General features: G+C 44.3%; 1 protein-coding gene across 6 annotated transcripts in view; it reads right to left on the minus strand.

Annotated features, from left to right (window-relative positions):
• The window catches only part of KLC1 (kinesin light chain 1), a 169,708-nt gene that overhangs the window by 77,228 nt on the left and 75,604 nt on the right, over positions 1-16,876 (minus strand). For all 6 annotated transcript variants that reach the window (XM_053697402.1, XM_053697401.1, XM_053697400.1 and 3 more), the window contains exon 4: positions 12,407-12,485. In XM_053697402.1, coding sequence (XP_053553377.1) covers positions 12,407-12,485 — 79 coding nt within the window. The remainder of the gene's footprint in view (positions 1-12,406; positions 12,486-16,876) is intronic.

Below are 16,876 nucleotides of genomic sequence, written 5' to 3' on the forward strand. Positions count from 1 at the left end.
GCCACCCCCAGACAGATGCCGGACCTACACACAGGTCCCTAAAAAGGGGAACACAAAACCTCAATCAAGGCGACCCAAGAAGGAGAGTATACCCTCAAACCTGAAGGAAGAGTAAACCCTCTTCTAATCAATGGAGCAAGTTGAAAGGAAATCTATACTCTCGCACTAAGTTAACAGGATAGACTCAACAAAACTCACACATGCAGAGGAGACTACGACCCGAACGCAGTTCCTTAGATCACTCGGCCATCCTGACCTGCAGACCCACACCCAGCTGGACCCACCCAGCCTCAGGGATCCAAGACAGGGGAACAATAGAATCCCGAAACAGGTACAGGAACGACTGTAAGGATAGCACAGCCATCCCCACAGAGTACAACCCGACTCTGAAAACAGACAACAAGGCCATAGACCTAAGGATCTATCAAATAAAGGCCCAGCAAGTCTGCCTGGAGTCAGCAAGACCCCAGGGGGAACCAATCCCACCTTTCTGCCTCCCATCTAGGAGAAGCCCCAGGCAAGGACTCCATCTCCATAGGGAGGAGAGTATCCCCTAAAGAAAAGGGATGATGCTGGAAGGGCAACAACTGTCCTCAAGGCCCGAAGTCAACTGGCTAATGGGAAGAGAAATACCCAAAACAGATGTCCTAGAAAAGGACCCCCTACAAGTGGCTTGCCGAGCAGAGGCACAGCCAACCCATTCGCCTGCAGAGCAGGTGATCCACGGGAACACAGGCAAGCTGACCAGGGGAATGCAACCCGAAGGCGCACCAGAAATTGGACATACAACGCCAGCAGTTGGGTATGGACCAACCACCCTTGAGGCTCAAGTCACACGGCTAACCCCCAGACGTCATGGGCTACTCTGTGACAAAGAGTAAAAATTACTCCGAAAACCTGGCCAACCATGAACAGGTTAGGTAGATGGAGCAAGGACAAAGTCCAAGCTCCTACTACCGAGGAACACCCCGACCAGCCCTGAGATCCAGGATCAAAAAAACACTCAGACTGGGTCAGGAAAAAGGCCAAGCAAAGCTTCAGCAACCGGAAGCCACCTAATAGTTCAGGCATACCTTACCCTAGAAATAAAATACCTCAACTGGCCAAAAAAGCCAGACACAAGGGTATGGGTGCATATCCAGAAAATCTGGATAGCGAAAAGAATTTGAAAGCCCCTACCAAAGGAAGGAAGGAACCCCTAGCTAAAGTCCAATGATCCAAGGAGCAAGGCTAGAAGTCGTATGAAAATACTTCTCAGATCCTCAGTACAACCAAGGGATACCTTGAGGTCAAAAGAAATCCTACTAGCAGGACTAGTCTCCCTATCACCTCTGCACAAGCAGAGAACACAAGGAAGAGAAAGGCACTACGCCTACCAAGCTCCGGAAAACCCTGAGCTAAACAAAGTCCCCACAGGGAACAACCATCACCCGGAAATACAGATCCCTAAAAGGAGAGCCACTCACCCAGAGATAAGGGAGAAGACCCGAAGGTCTCTTATAACTCTGACAGACAGTACACGTCAAAGAGTAAGAGCTGCATCTAGATACACTATAAACAGCTTAGGCATACACCTGCAAGGTGTCAAGAGCTGCAACCGGTTTCAAACTGCAAACCTTTCGCATGCTAGACAGTTATCCTGTATATGCTGTCCAAAAGGACAAATCCAGAGGCCTAAAACTGAGGCCAAACTGCTCAATTGTGGTAAGGGGCATTAAGCCCTCCAACCCTCCACCACATGGGGGAGGAAAACTCTAAATTCTGATGCCAGAGAGAGTGACGCAGCAGAAAACTCCCCTGCCTGGTCATCTATGACTGAAGGCTATAAGGACTGAAACAATCCTTCTCACTTCACGGACCCAGAGGTCCTCTCGAATGCTTAGTTGAACATGAAAAAACAATGATAACCTGAGCACTCCGTGCTTCTCCCTAATCAGTCGAGTAGAACAGCGCCAGGTGTCTGAAAAGCCGCAAGACCGAACAAACCCGACAGGACAAGCCGCCAAGCTGCATAAATTCTCCCTCATAGGGGAAAAAACAGAAAAACAGACATTTTTAACATAGGACTAACATGTCCAAAACAACTTCCGAAGAAGTAATAAAGAGTATCAATCCCAGAAGGTTCCCGAAGGAAACAAAAACAAATAAAAAAGACATCCCATCGGATATAAATAAAATATAAGGCAACCCGGAGGTTAACGCCCAAAAAGATACAGGCCTACCCGCAGGACCAGCCAAACTGAGCCCTATCTTACAAAACTGGGAAAGATCTCAAACAAATGACAATCAGGAGATTACTTCATCCCCACATGTCTAATGAGGTGCACCATTTGAATTAGCAGACTGAAAATCCCCGTATCTGGTAACGATAGGGTCATCCAATAACTTAAAAACATGTCTGAGCAATACGCTAAGGCGCGCAATCCTGTAAAGAAAGGCACAACACCCAAGGCGGAAGGCCCGGGACAATAGGGCACAAGCACATTCTCCAATAAACATCTGGACTGCAAACGAACAATCACCATTATGTGGAAGCGGGGGGGGGGGGGGGGGCACGCCACCCTGCATGGCGGAATCAGAAACTGGGTCACCCGCATGTGTAGAAGTATGAATTGGTAGGGAAATCGCCTCTTGGAGGACAGGACCCCCAGAGGTGGATGGCTTGCCTTGATTCCCCGAGCCCAAGTAACCAGGCGCTCTGAAATGGCATACGGAACAAAACTGGTTGACAGGAGTCAACAAGGCCAATTCGGATTCACCAAACACAGAATCTGAAATCAAAATAGCCTCAGTATCAGAATCCTCCGTAACTGAATCTGAAATTAGCAGAGTCTCAGCATCAGAATCCTCCATAACTGGTAGAGGATATTTAAATATGGACCAAAGTATTAAAAACAAAAACTGCACCTGACACCCCCAATGGCTGGGGCACTCACCACCTCCTATGACCAGACACCTGCGGTCTAGAAAAGTTCCTTCGCCACACGGTCGGCAATGAAGAAATGGAAAACGGAACCACGTCCGAACACAAGGTGAACCGTACAGTCCAAAAAAGTGCGTCACTTCTAAAAGCTTCACTTCTAAAAGCCTCAATGTTCCAAACATTTATCCACCAATCAGCAAGAGCTACCCAAATTGATAATAGGAGTAAATTAGAAAGTTACTTAAAATTGCATGCTCTAGCTGAATCATGAAAGAAAAAATTTAGGTTCAGTATTCTTTAACTATAGAGATTTAAGATCCTGATGAAAAGAGGGCCTTGAGACAATAGATCTTCTCTCAGAGGAAGATGCTATGGAGAGCAAGAGATCATCTGCACTATATCCGTATACCAAATCCTGCGGAGCCAGACTGTAGCAATAAAATTACCAACGTTGACTACTGTTTGATGCAAGTAACAACTGTTGGAAGAAAAGCAAACAAAGGAAACAGGTATGCTAGATGAAAGTCCCACGGACATATCAATGCATCTACTGTGTGAGCCTTTGGATCCTTAGATCTGCACAATAGCTTTGAAGCGTGTAATATAAGTGAGAGGTCACCAGATCCATGACATGTAAGACCAATTTGATCACTGAGCGATCAAAAATGTCCTAATGGAGATACCACGCTCTTGAATGGACCGATTGACTGCTGAGATTATCCACCAGCCTGTTGTTCACACCTGGTATGTGAATTGCCAATAGGGAGCAATGATTCCACTCTGCCTAAAACAGAATATTAGACACTTCCATGCATGGCCATTGGACAGCAGTTACCCCCCTTGATGATTTATGTAAACCACTGCCGAGGTGTTGTACAACTGGAAATGATAAACTACTCCTCCTTCAATAGGGGCCAGGGCTGAAGAGCACAAAAGATTGCTTGAAGTTTCAAAATGTTGGTTGTAAGCTTGTCTCTAGAGGTTACCAAATTAATTTCATTCTTCAAGAAAACCAGACCGGCCCAACCCTGAGGGACTGGCGTCCATTGACACAATATACCAAGACTGAGGAAGGAAGGATGTCCCAAAATGTCAAAGACAGACTATGTGTCCTCAAGAAAAAAATTGACTGATAGAAAATCCAAAACAATCCATATGCCAAATGTAAATAATTATTTGACTACTGAGGTAACAAAGCCATTAAACGGTTCTCAAGTGAAAAGGGGCAAAATAAACTTGACTCCTGTAAATGCTACCCATATAGCAGGATATAATAAGCTTTTGGGTACATCGATACTGAGCAATAGCTATCAACAGGAAATCAGCTTGCACTAGTATGTCATTCAGATAAGGAGCAACTGAAATGTCCTGATTCTGTTCACTGGCAAGATTGAATCCAATATGGGGTGGCAAACTGGTAAAGTTTTACAGACATACAAAGCTCAGGGGCTGAAAGCAATTGTGTATAGGGATGTGCAGATAAGAATCCTTGAGTTCTATAATAGCCAGAAACTGAAACTTTGGATTAAGGGTAAAAACAGTGAAGAATGTTCCTATTATACAAGTGGGAACTGTGAACAACATGTTTAGGGATGTTAAATCCAGGACAGGACTGTAAATCCCTTTGGACAATAAACAGACTGGGGTAAAAAAAAAAACTGGCCCTGAGGTTACACAGGTACTGGGATTAATTATTCCCATATCCTCCAAATCCTTTTATAAAGGCTGCCGCCTCTGAAGGATCTTTGGTAACATGAGATAGGACGGCTGGTCAATAAGGATTACTCTGCTTCAAATAGAACAAAACGCTTGATCTCTTGAAGGACAAAGAGAATCAGTCCAGATACCTGAACTATTCTTCCTGATGGATCCTAAAATATATAAAAACGTATACAACTATGTATTAAAAATGCAACCCCCCAAGCTACAAAAAATAAAAAAGTAAAAATACCAAAAAAAACAAAGCTATCCAAAATAATAAAATTAAACCTAAACCAATACCCCTATAAAAATAAAAAAACAAATTATGCTTACCTGATAATTTTCTTTTCTTCAGATGGAAAGAGTCCACAGCTGCATTCATTACTTTTGGGAATTCAGAACCTGGCCATCAGAAGGAGGCAAAGACACCCCAGCCAAAGGCTTAAATACTCCTCCCACTCCCCTCATCCCCCAGTCATTCTGCCGAGGAACAAGGAACAGTAGAAGAAAGATCAGGGTGAAAAGGTGCCAGAAGAACAAAAATTATGGCCGCCCCGCATAAAAAAAAAAACGGACGGGGAGCTGTGGACTCTTTCCATCTGAAGAAAAGAAAATTATCATCAGGTAAGCATAATTTATGTTGTTCTTCATAAATGGAAAGAGTCCAAAGCTGCATTCATTACTTTTGGGAAAACAATAACCATGCTATAGAGGACAATGAATGCAAAAACTGGAGGGTACAAGAGGCGGCCAATTCTGAGGGCACCAGGCCTGAAAACCCCTACCCAACAAAGGAAAAGGAAAAGACCCAAGGACACTGACCCACAGATAGTCCACAAGTCTTGCTAGAGACCGCAGGAACTAGACTCAAATGAGTCAACAGCCTCCAGGAGACACCATCGCCCAGCAGTCGGTCTTCAAACACGCCCCTTACTAAAGAAAGGGAACAAGCTACCGTAAACTTCCACAGAGAAGGAAAGAGACGGAGAAAACATGAATGTACTTGTAAAGTGCGGCTAATACCCCTTAAGGGGCTCAAGGCACTGCTCATCATATCAACCTCGAAAGGAGGAAGGCTGAGTAGACCTCGCCAGAGATTGACTTGTAACCCCTCAATTTGCTATAGAGTAGCCACAGTGAATTAGTATGCTGAGCTAGCTGTCCAGCTAGCATAAGGAACTACAGACCAACAGAGTCCAGTCTCATAGAAACAAGGGGAGGCAACGTCCAGACCCCAGAAAAACAGAAACCACGGGATAAGGCCGGGAGTCTGAAACAGAGAGGATCTTCCCGCAACACAGTGCAACCGCATTCTAAAAAGCAACTGAAGACGAAGGTCCCCAAGTCACAAAAAGGTAGCTCAGAATATCAAAGCATTAAGAAACAAAACCTTGTGCAGCAAGCTCAGATAGGTCTGACGAACAACACCTGAAGCAAAAACACTGCACGCTTTAGTCATCTAAAAATTACTCTGAAACTTAAATACTTGCAGGGCAAACAGAAAGCAGCTGAAGACAGGATCCTTCAGATTGCTAAGTATCCACTAACCAGCGGATAACGTCGCAGGCTATCTAAGAGCCGCCAGTCCTTCCCACAAATCCTGAATATGGAGAAAGGAGAAACCTCAAGAGGGTTACCGTACCTCGAATGCTCTGAGGACGAATTTAGCAGAGCAACAGATCTCAGATCCTGCTCCAACACCGGACCAGCCCAAGCGACAGACATGTCTGATAGACAGTGGGGACAGAAAGACCCCAATCACAAGACTCCAGGGAATGGTCAACAGAGCTCGGGTGACAACCCAATCCGCTCCTCCAAAATAAGGCACTGCCAAGGAGAACCCCCTGGGACCTGGAACAAAGAAAAGTGCAATAGATCCGTAGGAAGACCTGTCACAGCTCTCTTAGACAGTCTATACCTAGAGAGATCAAATTCCAACAGGTGGAACAGAGCCCACAGAGCAGCAGATGCTGCCCCTTACAGAAATAAGCCAGTTGATCCAACCTCCTACACACAGGGCAGGACAAAGACACTCCAGAGCGAGGAACCCAAGCTCATAAAGGAAGATAAACTATCCACTCAAAAGGGAACAGCGTACATGTCCACAAGACATGAAGCCATAGTATGGTCAAAACACTGTTGACCCAACAGAAAAAAAAACTCCACATGAAGAGGAGCACACTCCGTCCAAAGGCCTTAAAGTTTATAACCAGTACCCTAAGGTAGATGTGAACTCTGGCCTTCCTGCTTGAAAGTCCAATGAGCGCTTGCAAGTCCAATGAGCTAGTCCCTATGTCGAAACATAGGGTCCTTGAAAAAACTGGGTCGTCCCGAACCAGTCCACAGGACTATAAGTCTCCAGACATCTAAGAAGGATCCAAGACAAGAACCTTAGACCCGGGACCCAAAATCGTCCTAAAACGAACGACACACCCAGGGAACACAAGATACCCCGTCTGTAGCAATCACACCTCACAGGGGATGGGAAACCCGGAGGACGGTTACAGGACTCACTTGTAATTCCCAGCCCAAAGGAAAGAGAACACCCTTAGCCGGAGGTCAACACCCCCCCAACAAGGTGTTAGGCCGCGACAAAGTCACGCAATTTCTCTAGAGCCCAAAGGCCCCAAGGGCAACACTAAGGGAAATGAGAACGAGAACAGAGTCACCCGAAAGAGTAGAAGAAAGGCTAGTCTCCATAATCTTTTCAGATTAACGTTCCAGAGGACCACACCCAAGGAAGAAGAATGCAAGCATCCCGAACCCAAGCAGAAAAACATCCCCTAAGCAAAAAGCTTGGAAAAAGAGACAACACCTCCTATTGCCCCTGATATGGAGACGACAAACTCCCAAAGAAAGACAGAGCCTCACGGCCTTCACTTCCTAATGAAGCGGCCAAAGTTGCCAGAAAAACTGAAGTCCATAAAGTCTCCACCCAAAGGAAGAGAACCTCTAAAAGGAAAGAGACTATGAAAGGCAAAACCGTAAGAACGGCGGTATGAATTACCTAAATCCTCCAAGCCACCAACCCACAAGGAACACTCTAGTTTCCAAAAAATCGGAAACGACTGAGCATGTCGCCACGGATCTCAACGGAGTCCCAGCCCACTAGATTGAAAGGCAAATGAGGACTGAACCAATCCCCCATGCCCCTAAGCAACCACGGACCCTCAAGTCCTTTCAGGATGCTAGTTGAAGTTTGTAAATTAAAACAAGAAAACAACACAAATAATATTGTGATCACTAGGCGCCCTGACAGGACCAACCGGACATAAAAAGGCGCCACGTGTCTTTGTACCCAGTCAGGACCAGCCTGAAACCAGGGGCCCCAGCACTGTCAAGGCCCCCTAGAGTCTCCCCCGAGATGGAGGGATAAAGAACAGTCAGACTTTTGTAAACAGTGCAACCACAAAATCGCCAGCATCAATTCCAGAAGAAAACATCATACCACAACCTGAGCTTTAGACCAAATAAAAATCATCCTCACCGGATGAAGATAAAAGATAAGGCAACCCGTAGGTTATCGCCCAGGAAGAACGGACAGCTCCGCAGGACCAGCCCAACAGGGGTCCGAGACTTCCAAGCTCAGAACTGGAACAGGATACACAAATAACGAAGACTATAAGAAAATTACTTCATTCCCTTATGTCTATGCATGCAAGCCAGTCGAAGATTAATATTGAGATTTCCCAGACCCATTAAGAGTGGGATCCAGCAGCGCCAAAAACGTGCCTTAGTAGAACACGAAGGCGGGCTAGTCTATAACAAAAGGCGCATCATACCTCCGCAGGGACAAAAGAAAACACCGGCCCTGAAGATTGACCCCCTGAGGCCTCAGGGGCAGTCGCTCCCCCGGAGGGCTGAACTGGACCAGGCGATCCCACACCTGACGAGCCCCTGACGGAACACAGACAATATCGTAAGCACACTCCCGGGAGGTGCGGTGCAGATGCGCCAGCGCCAAAGATATGGCCATGCGGACCCGTGTCGTAACCTCCGGCGGGAGCATTTAGGTTACCTGCATGCGTAGTAAGAGTTGGTGGTAGGGAACTCGTCTCATGGGAAATAGAGTCCCCAGAGGCGGATGGCTCAGTGGGCACCTGATTCCCCGATCCCGAGGAACAGAGCACTCTAAATCGGCATTCGGAAACATAACTGATGGGGATTAATATTCTTTGCAAGAAGTAGAGTCTAAATCAGAGACATCCGTCTCCAAAAAAAAAATCAGAATCCTCCATAACTGGGACACTGAATAAAAAATGGACCACTAAGAAAAATCTAAACAGCACCTTACACCCCCAATGGCTGGGGCACTCACCAACTCCAGAGAACCAGACACCAGCGGACCAGGATATCTCCGTCGCCACATGGTCAGGAATGCGGAAATGGATTCACAAGGTAAACCGTGCAGTCCATGCAAAAGTGTGCCCGACCATAAAGGCTGCGTCACTAGACATAGGCCGTTATGTTCCAAAATAGCCATGAGCCGAAGCAACACTACACAGTAGCAGACAGATTAACATAAACAGGATTATAAACCCCCCTGTTCAATAACCCCCCTCAGGAGAGATTAAACCTTGATTTCTAGATACAAAAAGGACCTCACTGAGACCCTATGTTAAAGTTATCCCCGAAAGGTTGTAGCCCCTCTCGGATAAACAGTTGTAATTACAATACATCCATGATGAAAGTAAAATGAAACGATCTTACCGGAATCTATGCCGTGGAACAGGAACACAGCCCTTCAAGTGTGACAGATAGTAGCGTTGCTTCTGCAATCTGACTTGATAGAAAAAAGTAGGCAGTGAAACTAGTCAACGCTGATTGCTTATGGAGCTGTTAATATGAGTCGGGATGGTGTCGCAGAAAGACTCACCCTGCATTTCCGGACTCTTTCACCCATGCTCTCACTGAGAGGCTGACAGGACTACTTAAAACTCCAGTCCCATGCCAAAGAGTACTACCCTCCATATGAGACCATCGAAAACTTCTTACACTTCTCTGCCAACCTCCGGGAACGAAAGACAAAGAATGACTGGGGGATGAAGGGAGTGGGAGGAGTATTTAAGCCTTTGACTGGGGTGTCTTTACCTCCTCCTGGTGGCCAGGTTCTGAATTCCCAAAAGTAATTAATGCAGCTGTGGACTCTTTCCATTTATGAAGAAAAAATCCCCTCCAAAATAAAAACACCCCCTAATCTAATACTAAGCTACTAATAGCCCTTACGAAGGGCTTTTTGTAGAGCATTGCCCTAAAGAAATCAGCTCATTTACATTAAAAATAAACAGTCACCCACCAAATAAAAAAAAACAAAAACCTAACACTAAGGCCCCAAAAAGGTACGCACTTCTTCCAGGTGGGTCCATCATATTCATCCACAGCGAAGGCTTCACAGAGCGGAAGTCCAGAGCGGTCTTCCCAGATGTGGCAATATTCGGCGGCATGGAGGCTCCTCTTCATTTGATGTCCGTCATATACTGAATGCAAGGTCCTGCAATTTGGGGTACCATGCATTTCTATTGGTTGAATTTTTCAAAACAGCCAATAGGATTAGAGCTACTAAAATCCTATTGGCTGTTCAAATCAGCCAATAAGATTTCAGTAGCTTTCATCCTATTGGCCGATTTTGAAAGGACCATTGCCAAGGAACGCCACATCTGGGAAGACCGCTCCGGACCTCCGCTCTGCGTTCGCTGTGGATGAAGATGATGAACCTGCCTGGAAGAAGACCTTCTCCGCCGGACTTCTGAAACTATGAGTACCTATTTGGGGCTTTAGGGTTAGGGTTTTTGGAGGGGGGGTTGTTTTTTTAGATTAGGGTTTATTGGGCAATTTGCAAAATAGCTGAATGCCCTTTTAAGGGCAGTGAAAAAGAGCTGAACGCCCTTTTAAAGGGCAATGCCCATACAAATGCCCCCCTTTAGGGGCCATTGGTAGTTTAGGTTTATTAGTGTTAGTTGTTTTTTTTTGGGGGGGGGTTTGGTGGGTGGGGGTTTTTTTTTACTGTTAGGGGGGACTTTGTTTATTTTTAATGTAAAATAGCTGATTTATTTAGGGCAATGTCCTACAAAAAAGCCCTCTTAAGGGCTATTGGTCGTTTATTCTTAGATTAGGGAGTGTATTTATTTGGGGGGGGGGGGGGGATTTTTTTACAACACTTAGCAATTTGTATATCATAATAGTGTAAATAACCTGCATGAGGTTCATTACTGCAAATAATATTCCAAAGAGCATAAAATCTATATCAGTATATAAAATGCAGACTGACATAAAAAAAAAATAAAAAAAAATATATATATGTTTACATCCCCTGGCAACAATGAAAGTACAATTCTTAATTGACTTATAAGTATTAATAGTGCAGATAGTTATAAATAAATGGTAATGGCACCATGTCATTATGTTCAGTACAATATATAATTACACATATAGTAAATTGGGTACACCGTACATCACATAAGAATGTGCTGTGGTGTACAGCTGCCTAAATGTCCTTGCAAAAAAACACCTGCCTAGAGGATGCTATTAAATCTGAACCTTTTAGGTTATAAGCACACATTTTAAAATATTTTGCATATTTACCTCAGAAGACTAAGTTACATCCCCAGATTTATGCTTGTGCTTAATTAGTTTGGGGACAGCCACTAAACAAACCATCACTATTTTGTATATGTTATTTTAGCTTCAGAAGGATAGACAGTAATGGACAAGTACAAGGCAAATTTCCTAGTGGCTGGAAATATATCCCATATGTTATGTAGTACTGTGGCCCATCATCATTTTACGAAAAAGAAATAAACTTCTACTTACCTTGTGTGCACCCACAGCCACACTTACCTGAAATGCAGCAATGTCCTCATTCAAGTTATATGTCACCAACTCAGGATCTTTGGTAGGAAGCGCCCCAATGTGCCAACAATAGGTGACTCAGAACCAGTCCCAGTGACCACTGTGGCAGGCTGGTGAACAACTCCAGCAAGAGATTTACACTCACCAGCCATAGTACTCCTGTGCACCCCCCTGACCTCTTTCTTGGTTCTCTGAGGGGTATGACGGGCCTCAGAGACAATTTGAGCACCCCTTTCAGTCGTTCTAAATTAACAGCAATGCACCATTCACCAGTTATCTTGAGAAGGCAAAAATGAAAACTATGGGGAAGCAGGAGGGATTATTAAAGCTCTTAATGTTTTGGGTTATATTTGCCTGCCTCTAGGTAGAGGCAGCTTAATAACAAATGTTATGGCTCATGGACTCTAACCACCTTATGAAAGAAATTTAGTACAGTAGCTATGGCTATAAAATAAACCATGCTAACAAGAAGCAGCAGAAGAGATCACAGTGGGTTTGGAGAGATAGGTAGTAAAATGTTAAATGTTAATTTCACTTTCTAAGTAATGGTCTTTTGTGTATACAGACAAAGATAAGAATACCTTTATACATATAGAAAAAAAATAGGGAGGCCTGCTTTCCCTGCAGGCTCAGCCCATTTGGTTGGGTTGTGGTTTTAAAGAGCAAAAAACAACTATTTCACATAAATCCCCATGCATAGTATACTCTGCCGCTGGTATAACAAGTCCTTAGAAACTCTTTAAGAGGAAGCCAATTTTACAATACACTGTTTCTTTAAAAAAAATGACACACAGTGCAGGGCCACAAAACAACGGACTAGCACTGAAACTAAAAAGTTTATCCTCCGGATGTATGTACTGCAGTGAGCAGTATGAGAGGATGACTTCCTGTAATAATGAGCTAGCAGAGCCACATCACCTGCAGTACACTTACTTCCTGGGCCTTGATCATCGTCGTCATTGGGAAACAGGTCATCCAGAGGTTCCTTATTAGAATCACTGTCTTTATCATCCTTAAAAACAAAGGAAGATATCAAATCTTAAAATGACGCAATCAGCAATAACTGCAGAACTGCTCAAACCGGTTGTGCACTAATTCACGTAGCTCAAGCAGCATTAAATCTATTACATCACATGCATTTTATTTTACTATACAAAAGACACTAGTGTTAAAGGGACATGGAAACCTTTCCATGAGGCTCAGGAGCATGAATACTATGTGGCAGTATTGTGTGTAGCAATGTTTGACAAGCTACATGTAGGGGGAGCTTTTGCTGCATCAGGTAGTGTTAAGACAGGGATAGCCAACTGGCGGTCCGAGTGCCTTATTTGGCCCTCTGTACTAGTCTTTGCAGCCCCAGGGGAAAAAATGTGTGCTTTTGGTGGTTAAAAATCAAAAGTGCCCCCTAAAAGGAGAGAACAGAAGATAGAGGGTACCCAGCAACCTTACCTTATTTGTGTGTAATAATTATAACTTTATATGTGGCTATAAATTATTGACCTGCAGCCCCCAGGTGTTCAGAACACCCACAGCTCAGCATTCACTTACTGCAGCACACACTCCTTGGATGTCTCCTATCCAAAGACAGATGTACTCTCAGTATGTGTAAATCCTTATCTTTTTTATGTAGTGCTTCTAGCTACACAGCATTAGCTTATGTTACAGTAGAGTTGTACTGCATTTTAAAGCTCCCTGTATCGGTTTCTTGTACAACATTATTACACCCCACTGCTACAGGAACATAGTGCTAAAGACACATGTACGCTACTTAACCTACCTCAGTATGATCTCATCAAAAAAAAGTTTAAAGGGACAGTCTAGTCCAAAATAAACTTTCATGATTCAGATAGAGAATGTAATTTTTAATAATTTTACAATTTATTTTTATCACCAATTTTGCTTTGTTCTCTTGGTATTCTTAGTTGAAAGCTAAACCTAGGAGGTTCATATGCTAATTTCTAAGCCCTTGAAGGCCGTCTCTTCTCTCAGGGCATTTTGACAGTTTTTTACCACTAGAGGGTGTTAGTTCATGTGTGTCATATAGATAACACTGTGCTCAAGCACGTGGAGTTCAGGTGAGCCAGCACTGATTAGCTAAAATGTATGTCTGTCAAAAGAACTGAAATAAGGGGGCAGTTTGCAGAGGCTTAGCTACAAGGTTATCACAGAGGTAAAAAGTGTTATATAACTGTGTTGGTTGTGCAAAACTGGGGAATGGGTAATAAAGGGATTATCTATCTTTTTAAACAATACAAATTCTGGTGTAGACTGTCCCTTTAAGTTTCAATAAAGGAAGCCATTAAAAAGTACATTGAAAATGTTTGTAAAACTGTACATTGTTTTCTGAATTATGAAGGTCTTTCTTTTGCTCACATGTCTCTTTAAGTAGCTTTAACTAGAAAACTGCATATCTCAATTCTGGAGGTGACTTAACACTTTATGCACAGACTAGCAAAAAAACAAAATTTATGCTTACCTGATAAATTCCTTTCTCCTGTAGTGTGGTCAGTCCACGGGTCATCATTACTTCTGGGATATTATCTCCTCCCCTACAGGAAGTGCAAGAGGATTCACCCAGCAGAGCTGCTATATAGCTCCTCCCCTCTACGTCACCTCCAGTCATTCGACCAAAGGACCAACGAGAAAGGAGAAGCCCAAGGGTGTAGTGGTGACTGGAGTATAATCCAAAAAAATCTTTAGCCTGCCATAAAAAACAGGGCGGGCCGTGGACTGACCACACTACAGGAGAAAGGAATTTATCAGGTAAGCATAAATTTTGTTTTCTCCTGTTAAGTGTGGTCAGTCCACGGGTCATCATTACTTCTGGGATACCAATACCAAAGCAAAAGTACACGGATGACGGGAGGGACAGGCAGGCTCTTTATACGGAGGGAACCACTGCCTGAAGAACCTTTCTCCCAAAAACAGCCTCCGAAGAAGCAAAAGTGTCAAATTTGTAAAATTTGGAAAAAGTATGAAGAGAAGACCAAGTTGCAGCCTTGCAAATCTGTTCAACAGAAGCCTCATTCTTAAAGGCCCAAGTGGAAGCCACAGCTCTAGTAGAATGAGCTGTAATTCTTTCAGGAGGCTGCTGTCCAGCAGTTTCATAGGCTAATCGTATTATGCTACGAAGCCAAAACGAGAGAGAGGTAGCCGAAGCTTTTTGACCTCTCCTCTGGCCAGAATAAACGACAAACAGGGAAGACGTTTGCCGAAACTCCTTAGTTGCCTGTAGATAAAATTTCAGGGCACGGACTACATCTAGATTGTGTAGCAGACGTTCCTTCTTCGAGGAAGGATTAGGACACAAGGATGGAACAACAATCTCTTGATTGATATTCCTGTTAGTGACCACCTTAGGTAGGAACCCAGGTTTAGTACGCAGAACTACCTTGTCTGAATGAAAAATCAGATAAGGAGAATCACAATGTAAGGCAGATAACTCAGAGACTCTTCGAGCTGAGGAAATAGCCATTAAAAACAGAACTTTCCAAGATAACAACTTGATATCAATGGAATGAAGGGGTTCAAACGGAACACCCTGTAAAACATTAAGAACTAAGTTCAAACTCCATGGTGGAGCAACAGTTTTAAACACAGGCTTGATCCTAGCTAAAGCCTGACAAAAAGCTTGAACGTCCGGAACTTCTGACAGACGTTTGTGCAAAAGAATGGACAGAGCTGAAATCTGTCCCTTTAAAGAACTAGCGGATAACCCCTTTTCTAAACCTTCTTGTAGAAAAGACAATATCCTTGGAATCCTAACCTTACTCCATGAGTAACTCTTGGATTCGCACCAATATAAGTATTTACGCCATATTTTATGGTAAATCCTTCTAGTAACAGGCTTCCTAGCCTGTATTAAGGTATCAATAACTGGCTCAGAAAAACCACGTTTTGATAAAATCAAGCGTTCAATTTCCAAGCAGTCAGCTTCAGAGAAGTTAGATTTTGATGTTTGAATGGACCCTGAATCAGAAGGTCCTGTTTCAGAGGTAGAGACCAAGGCGGACAGGATGACATGTCCACTAGATCTGCATACCAAGTCCTGCGTGGCCATGCAGGTGCTATTAGAATCACTGATGCTCTCTCCTGCTTGATTCTGGCAATCAATCGAGGAAGCATCGGGAAGGGTGGAAACACATAAGCCATCCCGAAGGTCCAAGGTGCTGTCAAAGCATCTATCATAACCGCTCCCGGATCCCTGGATCTGGACCCGTAGCGAGGAAGCTTGGCGTTCTGACGAGACGCCATGAGATCTATCTCTGGTTTGCCCCAACGTCGAAGTATCTGGGCAAAGACCTCCGGATGAAGTTCCCACTCCCCCGGATGAAAAGTCTGACGACTTAAGAAATCCGCCTCCCAGTTCTCCACTCCCGGGATGTGGATTGAAGAGATGGCAAGAGTGAGACTCTGCCCAGCGAATTATCTTCGATACTTCCATCATTGCTAGGGAGCTTCTTGTCCCTCCCTGATGGTTGATGTAAGCTACAGTCGTGATGTTGTCCGACTGAAACCTGATGAACCCCCGAGTTGTTAACTGGGGCCAAGCCAGAAGGGCATTGAGAACTGCTCTCAATTCCAGAATGTTTATTGGAAGGAGACTCTCCTCCTGATTCCATAGTCCCTGAGCCTTCAGAGAATTCCAGACAGCGCCCCAACCTAGTAGGCTGGCGTCTGTTGTTACAATTGACCAGTCTGGCCTGCTGAATGGCATCCCCCTGGACAGGTGTGGCCGATAAAGCCACCATAGAAGAGAGTTTCTGGTCTCTTGATTCAGATTCAGAGTGGGGGACAAATCTGAGTAATCCCCATTCCACTGACTTAGCATGCACAATTGCAGCGGTCTGAGATGTAGGCGTGCAAAAGGTACTACGTCCATTGCCGCTACCATTAAGCCGATCACCTCCATGCATTGAGCTACTGACGGGTGTTGAATGGAATGAAGGACCCGGCATGCATTTTGAAGCTTTGTTAACCTGTCTTCTGTCAGGTAAATCTTCATTTCTACAGAATCTATCAGAGTCCCCAAGAAGGGAACTCTTGTGAGTGGAAAGAGAGAACTCTTCTTTTCGTTCACCTTCCATCCATGCGACCTTAGAAATGCCAGTACTAACTCTGTATGAGACTTGGCAGTTTGAAAGCTTGAAGCTTGTATCAGAATGTTGTCTAGGTACGGAGCTACCGAAATTCCTCGCGGTCTTAGTACCGCCAGAAGAGTACCCAGAACCTTTGTGAAGATTCTTGGAGCCGTAGCCAGTCCGAATGGAAGAGCTACAAACTGGTAATGCCTGTCTAGAAAGGCAAACCTTAGATACCGGTAATGATCTCTGTGAATCGGTATGTGAAGGTAAGCATCCTTTAAATCCACTGTGGTCATGTACTGACCCTCTTGGATCATGG

Source organism: Bombina bombina, chromosome 1 (assembly GCF_027579735.1).
Source record: "Bombina bombina isolate aBomBom1 chromosome 1, aBomBom1.pri, whole genome shotgun sequence".
Lineage (NCBI taxonomy): Eukaryota > Metazoa > Chordata > Amphibia > Anura > Bombinatoridae > Bombina > Bombina bombina.